General features: G+C 42.1%; 1 protein-coding gene across 1 annotated transcript in view; it reads right to left on the reverse strand.

Moving 5' to 3' along the window:
* Positions 1-21,189, reverse strand: part of Enosf1 (enolase superfamily member 1) — a 34,575-nt gene extending 13,386 nt beyond the window's left edge. The window contains exons 1-9 of the mRNA XM_027942930.2: positions 21,053-21,189; positions 16,811-16,919; positions 8,312-8,427; positions 5,341-5,427; positions 4,924-4,950; positions 3,066-3,138; positions 2,908-2,946; positions 2,323-2,405; positions 331-365 (exon numbers count right to left, since the gene is read on the reverse strand). Of these exons, the coding sequence (XP_027798731.1) occupies positions 331-365; positions 2,323-2,405; positions 2,908-2,946; positions 3,066-3,138; positions 4,924-4,950; positions 5,341-5,427; positions 8,312-8,427; positions 16,811-16,919; positions 21,053-21,136 (653 nt within the window). The 5' untranslated portion in view covers positions 21,137-21,189. The remainder of the gene's footprint in view (positions 1-330; positions 366-2,322; positions 2,406-2,907; positions 2,947-3,065; positions 3,139-4,923; positions 4,951-5,340; positions 5,428-8,311; positions 8,428-16,810; positions 16,920-21,052) is intronic.
* Positions 21,190-22,741: the final 1,552 nt, after the last annotated feature.

Genomic DNA, 22,741 nt, shown 5'->3' on the forward strand with positions numbered 1-22,741 from the left:
TGCTTTGTAAAGTTAAGCTGGCTGCCTTGGGAGCTGTCCAGAAATGCTGAATCAGGTCTTGTGATTCATCTAATAGAATGGATTTCTATTCTGAATAGCTGCTTGAAGTGGACAGTCTCCAAGTTCTATTTTATTCATGTGATGTTCTAACATTCTAACTGGGACTTATCTTATCTTTGGAGAATGAGCCTGGTCTACATTGGAGCTTTGGTGTGCCTATGTGCCATACTGCTTTTGGCCTTGTTGGTGCTGTTTAGTCCCTGGCTCTTCTCCAATGAGTCTCTTCCTGCTGCTGAGAAGGTCAAGTCCACTACCATGCAAATAACTTACCTGGTCCAGCCGTCCTTCAGCGCTGCTGTACAGAGCTATGGAGAAAGAGGAGTACCTGTTGGTACTGGCTCCTGGAAATGCCAAGAAGAACCAGGACCTGGGCTGGGTTGTGGCTCAGAGGTAGAGCGCTTGCCTCGCACGTGCGAGACCCTGGGTTTGATCCCCAGCACCACATACAAAAATAAACAAGTGAAATAAAGGTGTTGTGTCCAACTACAACTAAAAAAATAAATATTAAAAAAAAAAAGAATCAGGACCAGTGGCAGAAAGTTAGTTGGGATGGAATAAGGTACTGAGCTCCCCTGGCCTGACATTAGGCACCTCAGTCATTTCTGATCTGAGTTTCTTAAACATAACAGTTATAGCATAAATCAGAAAAACAATTATGTATTGTTAAAATTAAAAGGAGATGCAGTTTGGCCAACAGAGCATCATTCTTTCTAGTGGTAGTGATCCTTGTCTCTACAGGAACTATTTCTCAAATTGTCACAGCAATCCTGGAAGGGGAATATAGTATGAATGACCCTCTTTTTAGCCAGGATTTTCTGTGACGGCCATCGAACTAATGGATAAAAAGAGCAACAAACAAAAGCCAGGCTCTGTCTCTGTCTCTTTCTCTCTCTCTCGACTCTAGGTGAGTAAATGTAATAAGAAAGAGTAGGGGCTGGGTTATAGCTCAGCAGTGGAACGCTTGACTCGCACTTGTGAGGTACTGGGTTCCATCCTCAGCACCACATAATAAGTAAGTAAGTAAATAAATAAATAAATAAATAAATAAATAAAATATATTGTGTCCATCTTTTAAAAAACAAAAGAGTAATAAATGAATAATGTGCTATCTGTATACCACATGTCAGCCACCGGATGCTAACCTACAGCTTTCCTCAAAACTGCCCCACTGAGACACAGGCTGTTATTTCCCTGTTTCACAGTGAGAAAACTGAGGCTCAGCAATGGGTAAGTCACCTGCACAATGGTACATGGTTCTATTAGTCTCTATTATCAATATTAGTCTCTCACCTTCTAGAATTTGAGCTGAGACCATTATGTCAGAGTCCCAGGGTCTGCAAGGTGAATGGCTTGACTTTCATTCATATATAAGTACTTTCTGAAGGAAGCCTTGGATTGAGGATTTGGAAAACCTAATAATAAAATTGTAAATCTCTCCCAGGGAAGCCTGTGTGATTTGGTATCTGCCTCTTCCACTTCCCTGCCCCATTTTTCTAGCATACAGCTCCCCCAAACCCTGGGGATCTCTTGAGTGGTGTCTTTTGTATGCTAATGAACCTAAAGAGGGACCCATTAGAGCTGATCACCAGAAAGACCAGGCCCTAATAAGGTGTTAGAACTTTCAACCCCCACCCTAGACCTCTAGAGAGGGGAAGGGATGAAGGTTGAGTTTACTGCCAATAGCCAATGATGTAATCAACATGCCTGCTAAGTGAAGCCTCTGGAAGAACCCAAAAGGAAAGGGTCCAGAGAGCTTCAGGGTTGGTCTGGGTGCCCCTGACACATATTCTGCTCTGTATATCTCCTCTGCCTGGCTGTTCCTGCATTATATCCTTTATAATAAACCAGTAAATGTACGCAAATGTTTCCCTAAGTTCTGTGAGCCATTCTAGCAAATAATAAAATTCAAAGGCAGTGGGGGTAGGAGGTGGGTTGGTTGGGTTGTATAGAAACCTCCATTTTCTAGATGGTTGGTCAAAAGCTCAAGTGACAACCTAGACTTGCATGACTGGCATCTGAAGTGGGGAAGTCCTGTAAGCCTGAGCCAATAACCTGTGGAGTCTGATGATAACTCCAGAATTAGAATTAAGTTGTAGGCCACCCATGGTGCCCACGAGATTAGAGAATTGGTTGGTATGGGAGAAAACTGTACACATCTGGTGTCAGAGGTGATGTATGACTGCAGAGGTGCGAGTGCAGATGGAAAACCAGTTTACTTTTCCCCCTTCACCTTGCCTGCAAAACCAGGTTAAAAAAGCCTACCTGCTTTAGTGTGTCATCTGAGTACCCCAGCCAGGCACATGATGTGGTGTAGGCAGGGTAGCCATGCATCAGCATTTGCTCTTCTGGAAAACACAACACTTGTCAACATCTTGCACCTTGTAGGGAACTTTGGGTTCAAATTGTCTACAGCTAAACTGTTGCTCAAAGAATCCAGCTATTCTGGGTGCCCTTCACATGCACCCTGCCGCAAATCCAGCCAACTGGGGTGTCAAGTCCAGGTGATCAGGATACCTTCTCTGAATGCCCCACTCCCCAAGGGTCCCCCTAACCTACAGTACAACCCTAAAGTCAAACTTTCTGTGAGCAGTGGCAGAAGTGAACCCTGCAGCCAGAGGTCATACCTATATGGCTTCTTCACCTAGACCCACAATTCTGATTGGGGCCTTAGTTGCTAGGCACAGTGCATCTGGCTGGCCTAGAATTTGTGATCCTCATGACTCAATCCCCCAATTCACCCAGGTTGGCACAGTGCATCTGAGGATAATGCGCACTCATAGAAGACAGGGACAATCAAAAGTGAACAATGATAGAACAAGCAAGGAAGGAAATTTTCTTACAACCCACCTCTTTCTTTTTTACCAACTTGACCTTTCTTCAGTATTTCTGCAAAAATAAAAAGCATCACTCACTCCTTCATCCACCCAACAGGGCCTGTGGATGCTGCTTACACATTTCTGCATACACCAGGAAGCTTCCAGGCCCACCCCTCGCACATGACTCACCATAGGCATCCTCCTCAGTCAGGACATCGGTGATATACCTAAAATCAATGCAGGATAACAACGTCCTGGGATCCTGGCAGCGGGACAGGAAAGGGAAGGCCTCAATCAATTCACAGGCAGATTATGTTTCTAAGATGCTGCTTATTCTGATCTATCAGGCTCATCCTTTCCAGGAAGGGACCTTTGGGATTTGAGTAAAGTTGGTCCTGTCACTCCTTATATGGAGTCCTTCAGAGGCTCACTGCTGGCCCTAGCAAGCCCTCAGTCCCTCATGCTCTGATCCTTCCTTCCCTGCTTCTGCCTTGTTCTTTCCAAAAAACATGGCTTCCCAGCAAAAGGCCCTGGCACAAAACAAACACTTGGCACAACAAAAACAAACAGACGGTACCTGGCATCCCTCTATATACCTGCTCAACCCCTAGGCTGACTTTGCTGAGGGGATGAAGGTGGTCCTGGAGCAGGTTGGTATGGAGGAAAGAAAGCTGCTCTGAGAGCTGGGTCCCCAGGGTCATCCGAGGCCCACTGCTCCTCAGCACTGAAGCCTTGGCAATCTCCTCTCCTGCCAAGTGGAGATAATTTCCTTCCCTGACAGCAAGAGAGTGTGGAATGGGAATGCGTTGACCTTCCTGGACAATGGCCAACTGTGCTCCAGATCAGCTTTTCTTCCTCTGCCCGCTCAGCACTCTGGCCGCATGTCAACTTAGGCCTCACACTGGGTCTTCTCCCCACTCCACCGAACAGTCAGGGGAAAAGGAACTAGCAGCTCTGTTCCCACTAATGTCATACAGTGATCATAATACTCCTCCAGAGCTGCTAAAAATCTAAAGCTCTTTCAACCCTGAGATTCTGCTTTGAAAACAGAAGTAGCATTGAAACAGAGAACAGGTTCCAAAAAATGGAAAGTCCTCAGGTGGGATCTCATGCACCTTTCTAGTACTCCTCAGATCCTTCTCTTGTGGTGGTCACTAAATATACCCTTTCATATCTTTTCCCTTGAGAGGGCCCCCATGCCACCTTTGGCTATATCAGACCGATGTGACAGCCGCCTCTCTTCACCTGCCTCCAGAGGGGAACAAGGTCTCCTGGCCCAAATGTCTTCAAGGCCATTGTGCTCTTTGCTTTTCCTTAATTTTCCTGCTAAATAATAATTTGTGGACCATCAGACATCACACTAAGGCAGCTGAAGCTCACAGTGGCTAATTAATACACTCAGGGTCACTCAGCTAGTTAGTAGTGAAAAACACATTCAGAGCTAGGTCTGCCTGGGTCAGAGGTTCACTCCCCTCTAACTTGCATGGAGTTTTCCTTCTCAGCAGCCAGGTGTTCGCCCTGCTATAAATAGGTCAACGAGAAAGAAAACACCAAGTGTGTAACTTCAGAATCAGTGTGAAGGTCCTTCCCTGCTGGAAATGCACAGCACAGGTTGCCATGATCTTGCTTTTGGAGTCAAAGTGACCAGATGATGTCTTAACAGTAGTACCTGGCTTTCAGGAGTTTAGGAGGTGCTCTTCTCACTTGGTCTTTAACTCAGGGACATTTGCAGAGGCTCTATAATCTTCTTCTCACAGTCCTCACAGGCAGTGGAGGTGGAGAGGATTTGAATCCCGTGTTATATGTCCCCAGCAGGGGAATACCTTAACTCCCTGCCTCCTGACGTACCACCCCACCTACATAAGCAGAGCTGCTACTTCACATATCAGAAAGGGAATATTATATTTTACTGTTTTTTGCTTTATCATCAGTAATCTATAGACTATAGATCTATAGTTTTGAACATACTTACTGATTATTAAAAGGCAAATAATCCACAAAATTTATTTCATTTAGAAACGATTACAACATTAAAGAATCTACTTACCATATCCACAAGTAACTTCCACAGAGGCTTGAAGAAAAAAAAGAAAAGATATGTAAAGCACATTCGTAAAGCACTCATTTTTGTCCTGACAGTGAATGTGCTTGTGGCAAACTCCCACTATCAGAGCTTCGGTCCCCCCAGCCACCCACTCACCTCTAATGCCGCCTGTGTCTCCTGCTGCCTCTTAACCTGTTCCCTTTGCTGTCCCTTTCCATCTTTCTTGGCCCTTTATAACCTAATCCTATAATTTCCTAACTACTGCCAATATTACTCAGGAAAGAAAATAATCAAGTATCCCAGTATTTCCTTTTGGACACCTGTGTTGCACTTGACTTTGGTCTTCTGAGACTGCTTATAGAGAAAGTCACAAGTCCTCCTGTGCCACAGAGCTACATGTGTGCTTCTGAGATGAGTTACCTTTCCTTCCTGCTTCGCCCACAGGTCCCACACTGCGTTCAGAATGGCTGCTGTTGCCAGGTGCACCACCCCTTTCTCTGGACCAATCTGGGAAGGAAAACATAGCAGCATTTCCTAGACATGAAAAAGATACTTAGGTCCTTTGGCCAGGGACCACATTTCAAGAATGAAAAGACAGCAGTGGAAATTCATTTAAAGGTTATGCTTTATAGAAAACAATTTTTTAATATTGATTTTTTAGTTGTAGTTGGACACAATACCTTTATTATTTATTTTTATGTGGTGCTGAGGATTGAACCCAGGGCCTCACACGCGCAAGGCGAGTGTTCTACTGCTGAGCCACAACCCCAGCCCCAGAAAACAATTTTTAACCAACAGAAAATTCGTGAAAGTATAAAAACTTGTCTCTTCATGTCTCTCTTTATTAAACCATTTGAGAGTAAGGTTTCAGATAGCATGTTCTTTTACTCCTAAATACTTTGGTGTATAGTTCCAAAAAAACAAGGGCATTCTTCTTCATAACCACAGCATAAGGGTCATATTCAGGAAATAAAATATTGATGGGCTATTGGTATTTAAAAGATAGTCCATAATCATAATTCATAATCCATAATCAAATATCACCAATTTTCCCAATAGTACCTTATTTTACCTTGATCCATATCCAATCCTGGACCACGTGTTGTATTCAGTTGTCATGGCTCTTTAATGTCTTTTTGTCTGGAACAATTTTTTTTTCTTTTGATGATACTGACATTTTAGAGTAGAGGCCATTTGATATTATCAAGTACCCCACAATATGTGTCAGTCTGTAGTAACTTCATGATTAGATTCAGTTTATTCTTTTTTTGGCACAAATGTTGCATAAGTAATTATGTCATTTTGTTTTATTATTAGGGTTATTAATTTTCACCACTTGAGTAAGATAGTGTTCATTTGGTTTCTCTACTCTGAAGATACCAATTTCCTTTTCTAAATCAGAAGATTACTATTGACCCCAAATTTAAGCATACACTTGTGACTCTTGCTTCAATTAACTGTGGCTATGATGGTTGAAATATGGTGATTTTCTAATGTTATCATTCATCTCACACTCATTAGTTTATACTCTAATGATAAGTTTTCCTTTGCTTATTATCTGAACAGATTCATAGATTCTTATTTCACTCAGTGAGTTTAAATGACATTGCTATCGTATTTATTCTAATGTTACAGTTGTCCCACATTTGGCCAGTGGGAGCTTCTTCAAGATGACACCTTTCAAGGCAAGATACACTTGCTTTGCAGAAAGTAAAACATAAAACCCAAGACAATATGGAAAGTGCATTCTCTTGTGCCCTTCTCAGTGCATGGATGGGAGACTAGCAGAGTTTGGACAAGACAAACCAGTCATCAGGAGACAAGGGCAAAGTCTAGATTACTGGATTTATCTTACTGTATTAAAAATCCTTACTCTAATAAGGAGAGTAACTAAGAACAGAGTAGGGACGAAGAGCATGAGAAGAAGATTAACATTAAACAGGGATGAGAGGTGGGAGGGAAAGGGAGAGAGAAGGGAAATTGCATGGAAATGGAAGGAGACCCTCAGGGTTATACAAAATTACACACAAGAGGAAGTGAGGGGAAAGGGAAAAAAATACAAGGGGGAGAAATGAATTACAGTAGAGGGGGTAGTGAGAGAAGAGGGGAGGGGAGGGGAGGGGAGGGGGGATAGTAGAGGATAGGAAAGGCAGCAGAATACAACAGACACTAGTATGGCAATATGTAAATCAATGGATGTGTAACTGATGTGATTCTACAATCTGTATACGGGGTAAAAATGGGAGTTCATAACCCACTTGAATCAAAGTGTGAAATATGATATATCAAGAACTATGTAATGTTTTGAACAACCAACAATAAAAATTAAAAAAAAATAAAGTGGAAGTAAAAAAAAAAAATCCTTACTCTAAAGCCAGACTCAGAAGGCAAAGAGTTGTATGTTTTCTCTTCTATGTGGAAGTTAGGAAAAAGGAAGAGAAAGGTGTGGGGGAGAGGTGGGATCTCATAAAAATCGAAGGGAGAGGAGTAGAGGAAAGGGAACAGGGAGTGGGAGAAAGGGAAAGAGGTGGGAATTGCTGGGAAATGATATTGGCCAAATTATAGTTACATCGTATGCCTGAATGAATATGAAACAACAAATTCCATCACAACTATAATGTACCAATAAGAATCCATCACAACTATAATGTACCAATAAGAAGTGTCAAAAGAAAAAAAAAACCTTCCTCTAGAAACTTAGTTTTTCATGCTTCAACAGTACGCTAGATACTGCCTATAAGCAGGCTAGGTACTATGGTCTTCTTTATTTCTCTCTCTCTCTCTTTTTTTTTTTTTTTGGTACTGGGGATTGAACTCGGAAGCACTCAGCCACTGAGCCACATCCCTGTCCCTATTTTGCATTTTATTTACAGACAGGGTCTCACTGAGTTGCTTAGTGCCTCGCCGTTGCTGAGGCCCAGCCCATTTTTATTTTTTATTTTGAGATAGGGTTTCATTAAATTGCTTAGTGCCTTGCTAAATTGCTGAGGCTTAGATTACAGGCATGCACCACCACACCCTATTTTTTTTTTTTAACTTTGCTCTTATTTTACTTCTTAATAACCTCTGCCACAATACCAGAACTGTTCACATTCTCTCTTCCAAAGAAAGGTTGCCCATTCAGCTCTTTATCCTCTAGACCACTGTTTCCAATCTAGGGAGTGGGAAATGAGGTAGATAAGAGCCAAAAAAAAGCTTTAAGCCTTACAGAAAGGAACTGATTGCCTCAAAATACTGATTATCTAAATGACTCAAGCCCTAATTTATTTGAATGAAATGCTTTACTTAGAAATTGTACAGCCATTACTATTTTCACATTTGCTGCAATCAAAGGACATCTTAGACCGTAGTAACTTATTTATAAAAGCTTTTTACAAAATAGGTCTCTTACCCATCTGAGCTGCCCGTCACTGGTGAGCTGCCTGTAGAAGCCTCTGAAGTCACTGACAATGTCCTTGAGGTCCTTGTGAAGCACATGGTGGGCAAGGGCATTCACGGCACAGACAACTATTTTGAAAGAATTCCATTTTTATTGATGTTTATTAAAACATATTAGTGTATCCAATAAATTGAGAGGAAAATACCACAAACTAATGTAGACATTTTATGAAAAAAATTTAAAGTACCAAAGGTAAATGTTTTGTAAAATTGCTCCAAAAATGTGCATGTCTTATTCTGTGCTTGTCATAACTAATATTCCCCCAAAGCAAAATAGCTGAATCTACATATTGAGTTAAATTTCCTGAATACGGTAAATATGTTTGATTGATTGACATGGGCAAAACAAAACCACAGATCTGTAATATTAAATGATGTTCTAAAAATTATTTTCCTATTCACTTTGTAAGGTGTTCAATCAGATTCAAAGCCAAACTCTAGTACTTTATTGTTCCTAAGGAATAAGAACACCCTAACTTACAGAAATAAAAGAGAAAAAAAAAAAAAGAAAATGCCTCTTCATTATTGACAAGTTTTGAAAATATCTTCAATTTATAAAATCATAATACACTATTAAAAATTAAACGAGGGCTGGGGTTGTGGCTCAGTGGGAGAGTACTTGCCTGGCATGTGTGAGGCACTGGGTTCGATCCCCAGCACCACATAAAAAAACTAAATAAACAAAATAAAGGTATTGTGTCCACCTACAACTAAAAATATTTTTAAAAAATTAAATGAATTTTCAACTAGTATAATATTTATACATACATAAACACTGAACTTCTTATATTGGCTTACTTAGGATATACCATATTTTTCATACACAGTTTGAAGGTTAAACTTAATTTGGGTCAATAGTACCATAAATTATTTACTCTTGGTGCTTTAAAAAGCTTTGTTGTGGGGCTGGGGTTGTGGCTCAATGGTAGAGTGTTCGCCTAGCACGCGAGGCACTGGGTTTGATCCTCAGCACCAAATAAAAATAAAAATAGAGGGCTGGGGATGTGGCTCAAGCGGTAGCGCGCTTGCCTGGCATGCGTGCGGCCCGGGTTCGATCTTCAGCACCACATACAAAGATGTTGTGTCCAACGAAAACTAAAATAGAAACATTAAAATTCTCTCTCTCTCTCTCTCTTTAAAAAAAAATAAAAATAGAGATATTGTGTCTACTTTTAAAAAACTAAAAAATAAATATTAAAAAAAAAGCTCTGTTATGTTACTTAAGCTGAAGAGGGTTTGCATACAAAGTAGATCAGTGGTATAGGGCCTGTCTAGCATGTGTGAGGCCCTGTATTTGATTACTAGCATCACCAAAAAAAGAAAAGGTGAATAAATAACAAATTGTATAAGAAAGGCCTTTCTTATCCTCTACTTATTCTAGAAAACATAATTTATATGTACATCACCAAGATAATCAACTCAAGTCATCAACTTAGCCCCAAAGCTATTAATTTATTACAGAACATTTTGACCAGTTAGTTTGGTATTGCTCTGCTTCCAATGGAAAAAAAAATTAGGTCATTTAATAGGATAGTTGAAGGGATGTGGGTTTATTATCAATCAGACCTTATGAGGAAGACATTCTGAAAGTAGTACCACATGCTCTTAGGATGTGCCTGGCCTGTGTGAGACAGCTCTCAGATGACTGCACATTGCTAATGGATGTAGCATTTAGGGCTGAACTAGCCGTTCTGGGTTCTCTAGGGCTTTTGTTAATGGGATCCACAATCATTCCAGTTCAGATATTCCTTCCCTAGAATTGTAAGAAGACAGAATCTTCCTCATTCCTTGATGGATGAGGTTCTCGGAGTAAGACAGTGACTCATAGTGAGGTATATTATTATCTACCTTAAACCTTGGCCTCATGTTTTTTATTGTTGCTATAATTCACTGACTAAAGGAGCCTGTGGTTTGCATCACAACAGAAGATGCATATAACAAAAGCTAAAGATGAGCTCATCCTTTATGGTTCTAAAAGATGAGGCCACACTGAAATATTCAGCTATCTATGTGGATTTTTCTTGTTTGACATAAAGGCACTGTAAGAAGTTAACTCAAACTTGCTGCATTCAGTAGAAATTTGGGTTGTGATGTTGCTGCTGGCTCCCTGGCAGTGCAATATCGCAGGAGACGGCAAACTTTGGAGAGGAGTGCTGCTAGAAGCAGCCTACAAGAGCCAACAGCAGCCTAGCTGCCACCTGCCCTCTCCACACACCTCAAGAAAGGGCCTAAACACCAGGAGAGGGATTCCTTCTGGCCAAAGCAACCAGCTCAAAGTGAATCAAGTCTATACTAGCTCAAGGGAAGAATCTCTGTCTACACCAGGTCAAGAGGAGCCAGTCCCCATCTACACTGGCTTGAGGCAAGTATCTCAACTGAACAGGAGAGGGGAGGCATAGTGGTCCAGGCCTTGAAGAGGACAGCTGCTGGGCTCCTGCCTTTGCCCCGAAGCTTTTCTCCTCTCTTTAATCTGCCTTAAAAAAAAAATCTCTGAAATGTCAATTTTATTATACAATTTGTAAGAAACATAAATTTATAAAGAAGCATCTTTGCTGTCCTAGAAGCATGGGAGAAAGGACAGAGAAGAGTAGGGCGGGGGAAGTGTCCTAGGGAAAGTCTCTGATGGGGCTGAGGCTGTAGCTCAGTGGTAGAGCACTGAGCTACATGTGAGAGGCACTAGGTTCAATCTTCAGCACCACATATAAATAAATAAAGATACTGTATCCATCTACAACTTAAAAAAAAAAAGTCTCTGATGCCTCTTCCAGGTGGGGGCAGAGGAGACTTCTAGTGGATCCAGATGTGCTCCTATCTAGAACCTGTGCAGAGAAGCCTGAGCCAGTTTGCACACCACACTCCTGCAGCTGTTTAGTCCACACAGATGCCCACGCCATGATGTCAGGATCACAGAGCACAGGGTCTTCTGGCTGTCTGCTGGTTTTGTCTGTCTCAGCTCTCCATTTTCATTGAAGCCCACTCTGTTCCTGAATCTAGCCCATTTCTGCCCTTCTTGCATTGGAACATTGGATTTTTTTTTTTTTTTTTTCCTGAATGCTGGCCCACAAGGCAGTTGCTGAGTGCAGGTGCAGATCTTGTTGTTATAAGATTGCCCTATGACCCACCTACTGAGGATCATCCAGGGGTTAGGCATGTGGCGCACAGGGTCCCCCGGGGAGGCTGTGCTGGGAGTGGAGGTCTTTGCATATAGGAAGCAGGCATGCTGGCTTTCCCATTGCCCTTCTGCCCTGCCTTCTTGGCCTCCTTAGGCAGCTGCTGCTCACAGGCAAGGTGAAGATGGAAGGGCAGGCTGACTGGCATTCTTCTTTGTGAAGACACTGGAAAGAAAGATCCCTGGGGCCCAGGCAAGGCCCAATCCTGTTGATGCACAGGCTTCACCAGGAACATGCAGCCTGCCCCCTGGGTTATCTGGTGCTGGAGTATCAGGTATGAAGCTATCACCTCATCATATTTTCAATTTGCCAGGGACACTCAGGTATTTTATGGGTCATAATCCATGTCAAACCTGATTATTACAATTGCAGAGTCTGGGTGTTAGGAGATTGGCTCACTAGAACGACTGGGTGAATATTCTTCACCCTGGCTCAGTCATGGGTGCCCCGTTATTTGCTCTACAGTGGGCCTCTCCATGGAGTCCACTGTTAGTATTTGTTGACAAGGCTCCATGCTCCTGTGGAAATATGCTGGGGAATGGTGCACCTTACATGCATGATTACTTCCTTCAGCTGCTTAGCAGTAGCTCCATACATAAATGGGCACATTGCTGGTACCATCAACTACAAAAGACACCCAGGCTCCAGATGTCCACCAGGGGGCCCCCATATTTTTTTCCTCTAGATGACTTCAGCGGCAAGGTATTACAGAGTGACCCAGAACTTGTTCAGCTTCTGCCCCGTCATGAATCTGGTGCTCAGGCTGAAGTTCAAGAGTTTGCTGTTGCCTCTGGCACCCACCAGCATGTTCTCTGCATTCAGATCTAGGTGCTCAATGCCCTTCTCAATCTCACTCACAATCTGCCTGAATGGTCTCTTGGCCTCCTCCTGCATGCCATCAACATCCAGGATGAGGTGTATGCCATAGCTGTATGCCATAGCTGGATATTTTCAATGGTCTCAATGATCTGAAAGAGTTGGATCACACTTCAGCGTTCCATGGCCATCAGCATATATAGTTTGGATGGGATGTTCTGCTCTAACTTTGGCAGAACTTTCACCATCACCTCTGTCCTGGTGAGGAGGTGGTGGACTAGTTTCATTTGGGCAAAGCCACCCTGCCTGATGTCCATCAGGACCTGATAATGGTCCATGAAGGTGGTCTTATAGCAGGAGCTGGATCCCGGTAGTACTACACTACTCTGACTGCTCTCACTACACATCCCAAACAGGAACACCAACTAGCTGAAACAAAACAAAACCAAGTCAAAAAATAAACAAAAAATTACCAAAAAAAAAAAATATATATATATATATATATATATTTTTATATATATATATTTTATTTATATATATATATTTTATATATATATATTTATATATATATATATATATATATATATATATATATATATATATATATATATATATCTCCCCTCTCTCTCTCTCTCTCAAAAGACCACAACCACCCGTCACAAACCACCAAAGGTACTATCTGGGAGTCCAACAGATTACCACCAAAAACTTTCTGTATTTGTGGACAAAAACCTACCACAGTCAGCCTCTTATATAACTGATGCTTGAAATTCCCTTAAAATGGGTAGTCAGGACAAGAAATGGTGCAGTCACAATTGAACATAACTGCCAGTGGGCATCTCACTTTTTGACCTCCAGGACATTTTTGACTTTCATAAGAAGTATAAGAAAAGAGTATGGAAGCTTTTTGTGTCAGTGGGTTATGAAGATGGATATTTACTTGCTAAGAAATTAAAATCTGTGGGCTAGGGTTGTAGCTCAGTGGTAGAGTACTTGCCTAGTACGTGTGAGGCCCTGGGTTTGATCCTCAGCACCACATAAAAATAAATAAATAAAATAAAGGTATTATGTTCAACTACAACTAAAAAATAAATATTAAAAAAAATAAATAAAATAGAGGTCCATCAACAACTAAATTTTTTTAAAAGTGTATGTATCTAATAACAGAAAAAAGAAAATGAACAAAAAAGAAATTAAAATTTGTAGGATTAAAAAAACCTATAGTTTTATGAAGCATCAGTAGTGACTGATACTGATGTACTCAGGCAAAAACACTATTAAAAGGCAAGAGGAGGAAAAAAAGAAACTTGGATTGTAGTGGTCTGACTTCAGCATGGAGAAATCCAAGTTTGTGTGTCTAATGGGATGGGTGGAAATTCATCTGGAAAAATTGGCCTTTGAAAGGCAGCTTCTTGCTGACTAAACCCAAGGGTTTTCTCCTAGACCTTGATTCTGTGGCAACCTCCAGCACTGGAAGTTCACTCAGCAAAGCTTGTGGATGACCATGGATGTCTGAGCCCAAGTGGTAGCATGACTGTATTTTTGTTTATTTACACTTTCCTGCTTTGGGCTGGGGCTGGGGCTCGGTGGTAGAGCGCTCGCCTGGCACAGTGAGGCACTGGTTCAATCCTCAGCAACACATAAGAATAAAATAAAGGTATTGTGTCCACCTACAACTAAAAAATACATATTAAAAAAATTTCCTCCTTTTTAACCTCTCTTTCCTTTCCTATTTTTTAATAGCTTGGTATTACATTATACACATCATTACACATTTATCTAAACCCACAGAATGTGCAATACCCAGTGTGAACCCCAATGTAAACTATATTCTTTTGGGGATCATGATGTGTCAATGTGGGTTTACTAATCATAACAAAGGTACCAATCACTCCAGAGGCACACAATGATAAGAGGGAGGCTGTGGGTGTGTGGGGTGGGTACACACAGCTTGATTTTGCTGTGAACCTAAGACCACTCTAAAACAATTGTCATTTAAATATATATATATATATATATATATATATATATATATATATATATATATAAAGAAAGCAGAAGACATTAATAATAATTAAGTAAATTTGATAAAAATATGAGTTAAAAACCACCCAAGAAAAACAACACTGATTTATTCTATACATTAAAATACAACCTTTCCTCCCTACCTCTCACACACATGAACACTCTTTATGGGAACAAGGAAAATACTTATTTTTTTTCCTTTTTGTTCAATTCTAAAAGAATGATTAGGCTGACTGACAGAGGCTGTGGAGAACGGAGATGAGCTAATGGAATTTTTCATCTTTAGTGCAAGGGCCATGTAGCTTTTCAAATGAGACTGCAGTTAGTCATGTGAAATATATAGCAAGGTCAAAGTTAAAATGGGTTCTGACCGGCTGTGGTCTGAAAAAGGGGGAAGCCAACAACATTAGCACATAAGAGCCATGCCATAAAGATAGGAGAGTTGACTCACCAATGCCCAAGATGTCCCTCAGGACAGCGGGTGGGGCTGAGAGTATGGGGGGATGTCAGGGAACAAACACTGAGCTCAGCAACACCCGAAAAGAGCTTCTTATTATCCCTGTGCTCACGGTCCTTCCATTGTGCACCTACCCACAGTAGCAAAATTCAAAGTCTTAGCTGTTAACAGAGAACGGTTCCAGGGGCCTGTCCCTATTTTGTAAGTTTACTGTGCATTTTACAAAACCTTCAGGGGCCATGCTGTGTAGTTTGTAGTATGAAGAATGACAGTAGCTTCATAAAGCGCTCGATGTACAGATAGTGATGATTAAAGTTTCAGAGAAGTTAAAATATAGCTTATAAATCTACCCTGGAACTGGGTTTGGTGGCACACACCTGTAATTCTAACAACTCAGGAGGCTGAGGCAGGAGGATTACGAGTTCAAAGCCAGCCTCAGCAACTTAGCGAGGCCCTAAGCAACTTAGTGAGACCTGTCTCAAAATAAAATATAAAAAGGGCTAGGGATGTGGCTCAGTTAAGCACTCTTGGGTTCAATCCCTGTTTCGAAAAACCAACCAACCAATCAAAAAACCACCCTGGTCAGTAGTCACTGTCTTGGGGAAAACTTTTACACTAAATTATTAATGGTGTGTGTGGAGGGGGGCAGATCATTGCCTGGTCTCTTCCATCTGCCTAGTAAGTGCCTATTTATTCTCAGAGCCTTTCCTCAAAGCATCACCTCTGCTCTGAAGCTTGCCCAAAGCCACCTGAGCAGAGCAAAGTAACCCCTTCACTTTGCAACAATCCTCACTCTGTACTATGATCCTATTTTTTTTTTTTTTTTTTTGTAGTACTGGGGAATAAAACCGGAGCACTCTTACCAGTAAGCTACATCTCCAGCTCTTTTTATTTTGAGACAGGGTCTCACTAAGTTGCCTGAGCTGCCCTTGAATTTATGATCTTTTGTCTCAGCCTCCTGAGTAGCTGGGATCACAGGTCTGTACCACTGCACCCAGCTGGATTTTGTCTTTTGTGACTGTTTCCTCAATAAATCTGTACACTTCTTGTCATTCACACACACACACATACACTTCCTTCATCTGCTTGACAATATTAAAATCTTTCCCTAGGGCAAGACTTTTATCCTACAGCTACCTAGAATGCTGATGGTGCAAATAACCATGAGGGAAGTGTCATATTGCCACGAACGTTAGATAACCTGTTTTACCCCTTTCCCTGATAGTTACTCTTCACCCTATCACGATTTGGCTTCAGCCTCTAATGATCCACTGAAAATGATCTGGCAAAGGTCACCTTTTTGTACTTCTTGAATTTTATAGCATGTGCATGTATGCATACAAAAAAGTTGTATTTAAAAGTTCTGGAGAACAAGTGCTTTAGGAAGTAGCTGAGTAGCTCTCTGGGCCTTGGTTTCCTCATCTCTAAAAAAATGAGGGGGCTCAACATTGTCACTAAGATCTTGGCCAGCTGAGAAAGGTTACATTATGTTCAGTGCCTTTAGTTTAGGAAAATGGGGGAGGGGAGAAGAATCACTTAAACATGGCTCAACATGCCCCACAAAGAACTGGCCCCTCAAAGTAACTTTGTGTAAAATATTTTGAAAACTAGGTAGATTCACAATGCACACCACAATAAACCTTGCTGTGTGAGCTTATATCTGCTCCCTCCACCACCCTTGGTCACTTTCCTAGTACAGGTCCTCAAAGACCTACAGAAGCCGAGACTTAAAAGCTGCTGAATAGCATTCTGGTAGTCACCATTCAACACAGAGAAACAGATCCAGAGTCAAGGGTTTTCCCACAGTCTATAGATTACTGTAAGAGGAGAGGCCAAATGCTGCACCTTTTAATTTCTCCCAGCAAAATAAGTATTGTTTTTAATCTCTTTGAGAAGTGTAAATACAGAAAAAAAAAATAGGTCAGAACTGGAATCTAAGTGAAAAACGAAGCATTCTAGAATCTCAAGAGAATCATCAACTCACCAACTTCAGTGCCTTTTCCCAGAGTGAAGGTAATTCCATATCCCTTGAGTCCATCTCCTGCATCAGTCTCCAGGACAACATAGGCAGCCGAGTAGTCAGGGTCTGTATGCTGAAGGAAAGGTGACCCATACCCACCAAATGCAAATGTAAGAAACCCAGAAATAACCATGACAATGACACCTGAAACAGAAAATGCAATAAGGGACATGCCAAGAAGAGATCCAATCTGATGGAAGAGTTGGCGCACCCCCCAAAAAATACAGGAGATCTGAATGGACCAAAGGAAAGTCCTGAATGGTTCACACCCATTCAACAAATACAATGTATATTTTTTTCCTTTGGTGCTGGGGATAGAATTCAGGTCCTGGAGCATGCTAAAGCATACCCTGTACCACTGAGCTACACCTCTAGTCCCAGATGTACACATTTTTTAATGCCAATTTGCAATGATATCAAAAAACTTGATGTTCAGCTGGGTGTGGTGATGCATGCCTGTAATCTCAGTGGCTCGGGAGGCTGAGGCAGAAAGATTGTAGGTCAGCCTCAGCAACTTGGCAAGGCTCTGAGTAACTTAGTGAGACCCTGTCTCAAAAAAAAAAAAAAAAAAAAAAAAAAAAAGTTAAATAAAGGGCTGGAGACATGGCTCAGTGGTTGTGTGCCCTTGGGTTCAATGCCTGGTACAAGGAAAAAAAAAAAGGTCATCTGCTCAATTTCATATTAATATCATTGTCATTACCGTTATTGTCATTTGTGGTGCTGGTGATCAAAACCAGGGCTTCATACATGCTACAAAAGTGCTCTACCACTGTGCAATGTCTCCAGGTCTCAGCTCAATTTTAAACCCAAGAATTTCCAATCACAGCTCACTGAACAGAGTTATGTTGGCAAGTTGCTTAAAATTGAACAAGCCAAGGTTTCAGAAAGCTCTTACATAAAATTGGACTGATCTTCACTGCAATAGTTTATAGCAGGGATGATAATATAACAGTGCAAGTTCAGAGACTACTGGCAGAAAAAGAAGTAAAGCTTCAAGACAAATTAACCCATTTTGTTGTTGTTTTCTATTGTTTTTATTTTTTATTTTTTTATGGTACTGGGGATTGAACCAGGGGTGTTTTATCTCTGAACTACATACCCAGCCCTTTTATTCTTTTATTTTGAGACAAAGTCTCACTAAGTCACTAAAGCTGGTCTTGAATTTGCAATTGATCCTCCTGCCTCCCAAGTCACTGGGATTACAAGTGGGTGCCATCAAGCCTGGCTAGAGAAGAGTCTTAATGGGAATGTGCAGTGAGATGGGAAAGCCTTGGAGAGGGAAGAAGGGGGCCAGTGGAGGAAGAAGGAGTAGTCAGAAAGGCTGAGGCTGGGAGCTAGACAGATGCACAAGGAAGAGACAGCAGATGGTATGAAATGCATGGAGCGTAAAGGTCACTGGAAGGAGAAAAAACTGAAGGCAATTCCAAGAGAAGGAAGGAAAGAGTAGTCAATTTCAGATTAAGAAGGAAGGAGATGTAAAGGATAAGGCAACAGACCTAGAGCAGGAAGTTTGGGGATGAGAGGAAGAAACCAAAAGGAGCTAGAAAGGTGAAAGGATCAAACTCAGACTCTTCTAAAGGGAAAGCTCTGTCCATGTGGGATGGAAGAGAACCAAAGTAAATAGGTAGTACTGAAGGACAAAGGGATATAAGTGGGACCCTTGAGAATAAATAAGGGAAGGAGAATGATTAGCTTTGGAGCAGGACATGATAAAGAATAAAGGGAGGGCTGGGGATGTGGCTCAAGCGGTAGCACGCTTGCCTGGCATGCGTGCGGCCCGGGTTTGATCCTCAGCACCACATACAAACAAAGATGTTGTGTCCGCTGAAAACTAAAAAATATTAAAAAATTAAAAAAAATCTCTCTCTCTCTCTCTCTTTAAAAAAAAAAAAAAGAATAAAGGGAAATAGGAGAGGGGTTGGTTTGGAGACATGTGTGCAGAGATGGGGCCAAGAGTATGACTGTCTTCAGTCTTCTCAGTGATGCAGTAGGCAACATCTTCTAACTGCTGGGAGGACAGGACTAGGGATTAAGGGAGCTCACAGACAAGGAGCAAATAAGAGGAAAAATACTGCAAGGAGGTGCCAGTGGGCAGCTGAGCTGGGATGCGAGCTCACAGCTGAGGGGCTCTCTGGGTGCTTGATGAGTGCTGGGAAGCAAGAAAGTAGTAAATACATGCAGGCTGAGTGCTCCATGTTTCCAACAAGGGCAGAAAGAAATGATCAGGAACTTCTGCTTTAACAGATTTTGAAGACAGTTTCAGGACTCCTTTATAAAAATACCAGACTTCTCATCAGGAAGTTTTGCTCTGCTAAGTGCTGAAAAGTAGCTGAAGTGCTGAGTTCAGCATGGCCAGAGGGCAAATGAAGCAATCACCGTGGAGAACTGCAAAGCAGTGTGTTCTACTAAATGCTTGAGAGTCAGCACATAACATACACTCTATCTCCTGAGGAGAAATGCTTATGTGTTTATGAAATTGCAATACAGGTATCAGATAATTTTTCCTCACCTAGGGGTCATACACCACTCAGTCCCAGAAACAAATGCTATTTCTTAAACTCTCCTATAATAAAATAGTTTATCTTAACACTTCACAAATTCAAAGCTCAGGGCGAGGTCAGAGTTCTTTCTGCTTTCAGTTTCCTCTTATGTAAATAGTAACTATAGCCAATTCTTATTGAGGACCTTCTCTCTGTCAGCTCTTTTCAAGTATCTTATTTTACATGCATGAAGTAGACACCACTGTACCCATTTTATAGATGAGAAAGCCTAGGCTTAGAATGTGGGTTTACCCACAGCTGTCAAGCTTCAGAGGGGCAAATGCAGTAGCACTCAATTAAGTGTTCGCACTTTTACAAATTAGTAAAATTTCAAATATTTATTTGGAGGTCCACAAAGGATCATCAACTGGATTTACAAAAAGTCATTTATCATAATATCATTTGTGAAAGGACTTGTAGGAATTTTGAAAAGCAGTAAGATGCTAATGCCAGAATAAGGGATACTTTTTTTTTTTTGCATTTAATAACATTACTTAGCATGTTTTGAGAGGACTATTAGAAAATTCTTTTACAAAGAATTTCAGGTTCATAAAGAGCAGAGAAAAATGTAAAGACCACCAATCTGCCATCTACCCATCTTGGAAAGTAAAACATCACCGTGTGAATAACGAGTCCTTGGGTACCTTTCCTCACCCCATTTCCTCTTCACCCCTACAAGGAAACATTTTCCTAATTTTGGTTATTTCTCACTTTGGGGTAAGTTTTTTTTACATTTCCTACATATGGAGTCAACTTTTTCCTAGTATGGCCATCTCACCAGAGGAGCAAAGTGGATCCAGTGGGGCACAGTCCCTGTGAAGACCCTTCTCAGAGGCTGAGGATGTACTCAGAGGTAGAGTGCTTGCCTAATATGCCACAAGTCCCAGGGATGGATTCCCAGAACTGCAGAAGGAGGAAAAATCCCCCAAACAAAATCCTGCTCAGAACCTTTATATTTAGGAACACCACTAGAGACAGCTGGGAGGTGGGGGCGCTGGGATAGGGAGAGGGGTCCCTCTGACATTCTCATTAAGGGGAAAAAGTCCTTCAATATTTTGCATAACTCCTTACAGTGACAAATCCTTCCTAACCAAGTTTCTAAGTACAGTAATTTCACGAGTGTTCTCCTATGTGCCTAGAGTATTTTTCGGTGCTTAGTTTCTCATTCCAACTGTGACCCCTTCGTTTCATAGTCCCAAAAGGCACAGAGAAGTTTGGGTCTTCTCCAAGGCACACAGCAAAGTTGTGGCAGGGGCAGGATCACCACTCCAGACTCCCAGCTCCAGACTTCCTGGTCTCTGTCACTTCAAATCCTATCAAGTTCACCGCGGGGAAGCTGTCAGCACTGTTTTCTCGGGTTTCCTTGGTGGGGACCCTATAGAACTCTTTTGCACTTATTGAATAATAAGCACTCTCTCCTTTCCAGGAAAACGTGAATCAAAAAAAGTAAAACCAAGACATTTCAAACGCGGGCAAATAAAATACGATAAATAAGGGGAAAAATAAACCAGAAAGGTGAAGAGTTTCTGGCTGCTTCCTCAGCGATATGAAAAGCTTCCACCTTCCCCGCGCATCCAGGTCCCACTGTACTGAAGCCAGGTAAAGCCCGCGACTCGCGGGCCTGGGTGTTGTCCCGGCGGCGCCTTGGGCAGTCGGTCACGCTTACCATGGCGTCTGAGCCGTGGCCCCCGAGCGACGTGGGGAAGCGCACGTCCCGGACCGAGAGGCGGGAGATCCTGCCGCGCGCCATGTTGCCGGCGCCAGGGAGCCGTCAGCGGCGATCCCGACGCCGAGAGCCGCAAAGGAGCGGCGGGGCGGGGCAGCCTCGCGGAGGGGCGAGCGCTGATTGGTCGCCCGAGGTGGGGGGCGCGGCCGCGCACGTGGACTTGGCCTCGTGGGTGCTGCAAGTTCAGCTCCCCCGGATTCGCCCGCCTTTCTTGGAGTTGCGGTTCAGGCTGGCCCGCGCGGCCTACGCGAGGGTTCACTCCCAGTCTAGATGGCCCCTGGGGGAGAAGGAGGTGCGTGCCCCACGGGCAGCCCGGCGCAAACCTGCCCCGCCTCGACTGGAAGGGAAGGGACTTGCCAGGAGCGGCGCTGAGAGGGAGAAACCAAGTTCGACCTGGACGCAGGTGCGGGCCAGTGGTTCGCCCCGCTCCAGACAGCACGTCCCCAGGAGTGTAGTGGAGTAGAAAATTCTATTTATTTATATGTGGTGCTGAGGATCGAACCCAGGGCCTTGAACGAGTGCTCTACCGCTGAGCCATATAACCCCAGTCCCCCTAGATCTCTTTAAACGCCCTCAGTCTTTTTGCCACCGGACAAATTAGAAGTTAGCAGGGATTACCTACTCCATTTACAGCTAGTGAAAGAAAGGCACCTGGTATTGGTTGTAAATATATATTGCCAACTCCAGGGCAGCTACTTTAAAAAGTGGGAAAGAAAAGTATAACTGGTATGTTAAGAGAGAGAATACAATCATATAAAATCCTCAGTTCACAAAGGGCGGAAAAAGAATGGAAAGCAAAAATAGGAACAAAGAACAAAGAAACAAATAAAAATAGTGACAAATGTAGTAGATATTAATAAAAACTGAATATAAGTGGTCTACATGCACCAATTAAAAGACAGAAATGGCTATGTTAAGACAAATACAGATTACAAGTAAATGGTTTGTGTCCCCCCCCCCACCATATTGAAATTTACTGATATGATAGTATTAAGACATGGGATTAGGAGGTTGCTAAACTCATGAGGGCTCTGCCTTCATGAGTGGAATTAGTAACCTTATAAAAGGATGGGAGGGAATAGCATTCACCGCTTCTTCCTTGTGAGGGCACAGTGTTCAAGAAGCTATCTTGGAAATAGAAACCATCGTCCTCTCCAGATACCAAACTGACTAGTGCTTCTGTCTTGGATTTCCTAGCTCCCAGAACTGTGAGGAGATAAACTGTGTTCTTTGTAAATTATCCAATGTATGATATTTTGTAATGGCAACATAAACAGACTGAGACAGGTAGACAAAAATACACCATGTCGGGCTGGGGCTGGGGCTCAGTGGTAGCACACTTGCCTGGCATGTGTGAGGCACTGGGTTCGATTCTCAGCACCACATATAAATAAATAAATAAAGGTCTATCAAAAAGTTAAAAAAAATTTAAAAATACACCATATTAACGCTAATCAAAAGAAAGCAAGTATGGCTATATTAATTTCAGTTGGAGTAGACTTCAAAGCAAAGAAAGTCAAGGATAAAGCTTGAGGCTAGCCTCTGCAATTTAGGAACACCCTGTCTCAAAATAATAAAAAGGGATGGGGATATAGCACAGTGGTAAAATGGTCCTGGATTTAATCCCTA

This window comes from Marmota flaviventris, chromosome 16 (genome assembly GCF_047511675.1).
Source record: "Marmota flaviventris isolate mMarFla1 chromosome 16, mMarFla1.hap1, whole genome shotgun sequence".
In the NCBI taxonomy this organism is placed as follows: domain Eukaryota; kingdom Metazoa; phylum Chordata; class Mammalia; order Rodentia; family Sciuridae; genus Marmota; species Marmota flaviventris.